At 33.0% G+C, this 1,683-nt stretch overlaps 1 protein-coding gene across 1 annotated transcript; it reads right to left on the bottom strand.

Moving 5' to 3' along the window:
• Positions 1-160: 160 nt before the first annotated feature.
• On the bottom strand, positions 161-1,677 carry LOC111679265 (cGMP-dependent protein kinase, isozyme 1; the record flags this gene model as incomplete). The annotated part of the gene is made up of 4 exons (XM_046956052.1): positions 161-579; positions 648-997; positions 1,053-1,284; positions 1,349-1,677. Coding segments are annotated over 4 exons (1,077 nt in total), but the record flags the coding sequence as incomplete, so codon positions are not given.
• Between the last annotated feature and the right edge of the window lie 6 nt (positions 1,678-1,683).

Genomic DNA, 1,683 nt, shown 5'->3' with positions numbered 1-1,683 from the left:
TTCTAGTTCTGTTCTAGTTCTGTTCTAGTTCTGTTCTAGTTCTGTTCTAGTTCTGTTCTAGTTCTGTTCTAGTTCTGTTCTAGTCCTGTTCTAGTTCTGTTCTGTTCTAGTTCTGTTATATTTTTATTTTATTTATTAATTCGACGCGTTTTAGTTTGTCTTTTATCTTATTTATAAATATTATATAAATAATTCAAATTTTATTTTATTCGCTTGTTTTACAAATTAAATTAACAAAATATTGTCTTTTATCATTACAGTACGAGTAAACATTATTTTATAATACAAAAATACTTAATTACAATTTTAAAACTAATAACCATTGTTTAATTAAATACACATTTAAAATTCTTTGGAATTTAACATTAATTTTAAATTTAACAAATATTTCAAAAGGAATAGAAAAACACAGTTTAAAAATTAATATCCCAACCACTGGTTTCTGGAGGAGGATCTACATCATTTTCCACGCCAGACGGGCCAAAGTATTGCAAATCGGTATTACTGGTAATGGGTCGTTTAATAGGTGAGGGAAGTTGTTTATTGCGCAGCTTTTGCCAGTCTAAACTATCGAACCAGCTAAAGAGCGAGAGGGAAGAGATAATGAAATCACATTAAAATTTAGGTTTAAGTTGTTTGAGCTTTACCTGTGCCTTTTAATATCCAAAATACCCTTACGTTGATAGCCCAACCTTTCGGCAGGCAATTGTTTGCATAAAGCTTTTATTAAACCCTGAGCCGATTTAGGTATTTTCGAGGGCATTTGTACTACATCAATGCCACCCAATATTTGTTGATAAATTTTTATTTGATTTTGTCCTCTAAAAGGTGTCTTACCCACTAGCAATTCAAATATCAAAATACCCAAAGCCCAATAGTCTACAGAACGATCATGACCTCTGTCCAAAATAATTTCAGGAGCCACATATTCTGGGGTTCCCGCAAAGGTATGAGTTTTTTGATTGGTTGGTATGTGTTTGGCAAAACCAAAATCAACCTAAAATTTATTTATTTTAAAGATGAACGTAAACTTGTATTAGGAGATTATTTACCAATTTACAATAACCATCGGTGGTCAACATTAAATTCTCCGGTTTCAAATCCCGATAGATAATATTATGCGAATGTAAAAAGTCAAAAGCTTCCACCACACAACCGGCTATAAAACGAGCAGTCTTTTCATCGAAAAAGCGTCGCTGTGACATTACCGTCCAAACATCACCACCCATGCAGGCCTCCATTAGGAAGTAGACAAATTTCTCATTGCGGAAGGTTTTATATAATCTTAGAGAAATCATTAGATGAGAAATGAATTTCAAAGAAAAGTTTTCACTTTAAAGAAACTTACTCTATTATAAAGGGAGAACTGCGACATTTCATCATGACATGTTTTTCACTATAGACATGTTCTATCTGATCCTGTTTAACAATATCAATTTTCTTAATTATCTTCAAAGCAAATGTCTTATTGTCATAAGACACTAAGTCGACTTTGCCAAAGGCACCCGAGCCCAAAGTGGCTATTTTCTTTAAGTCTGTTAACTCCACATTGGCATATTCATTATCGAATTCCGATTTACGATTACCATCACTACTACGTGACTCTTGGCTTTCTCTTGGCAGCTCTCTTAGTTGTGGTATGGTGCCCAAGTAGCTAATGAAAGCTCTAGAAAAGAAAAATAA

This window comes from Lucilia cuprina, unplaced genomic scaffold (genome assembly GCF_022045245.1).
Source record: "Lucilia cuprina isolate Lc7/37 unplaced genomic scaffold, ASM2204524v1 Scaffold_5448, whole genome shotgun sequence".
Lineage (NCBI taxonomy): Eukaryota > Metazoa > Arthropoda > Insecta > Diptera > Calliphoridae > Lucilia > Lucilia cuprina.
Note: the sequence above shows the minus strand (reverse complement) of the source record. Positions and strands in the feature narration are given on the sequence as shown.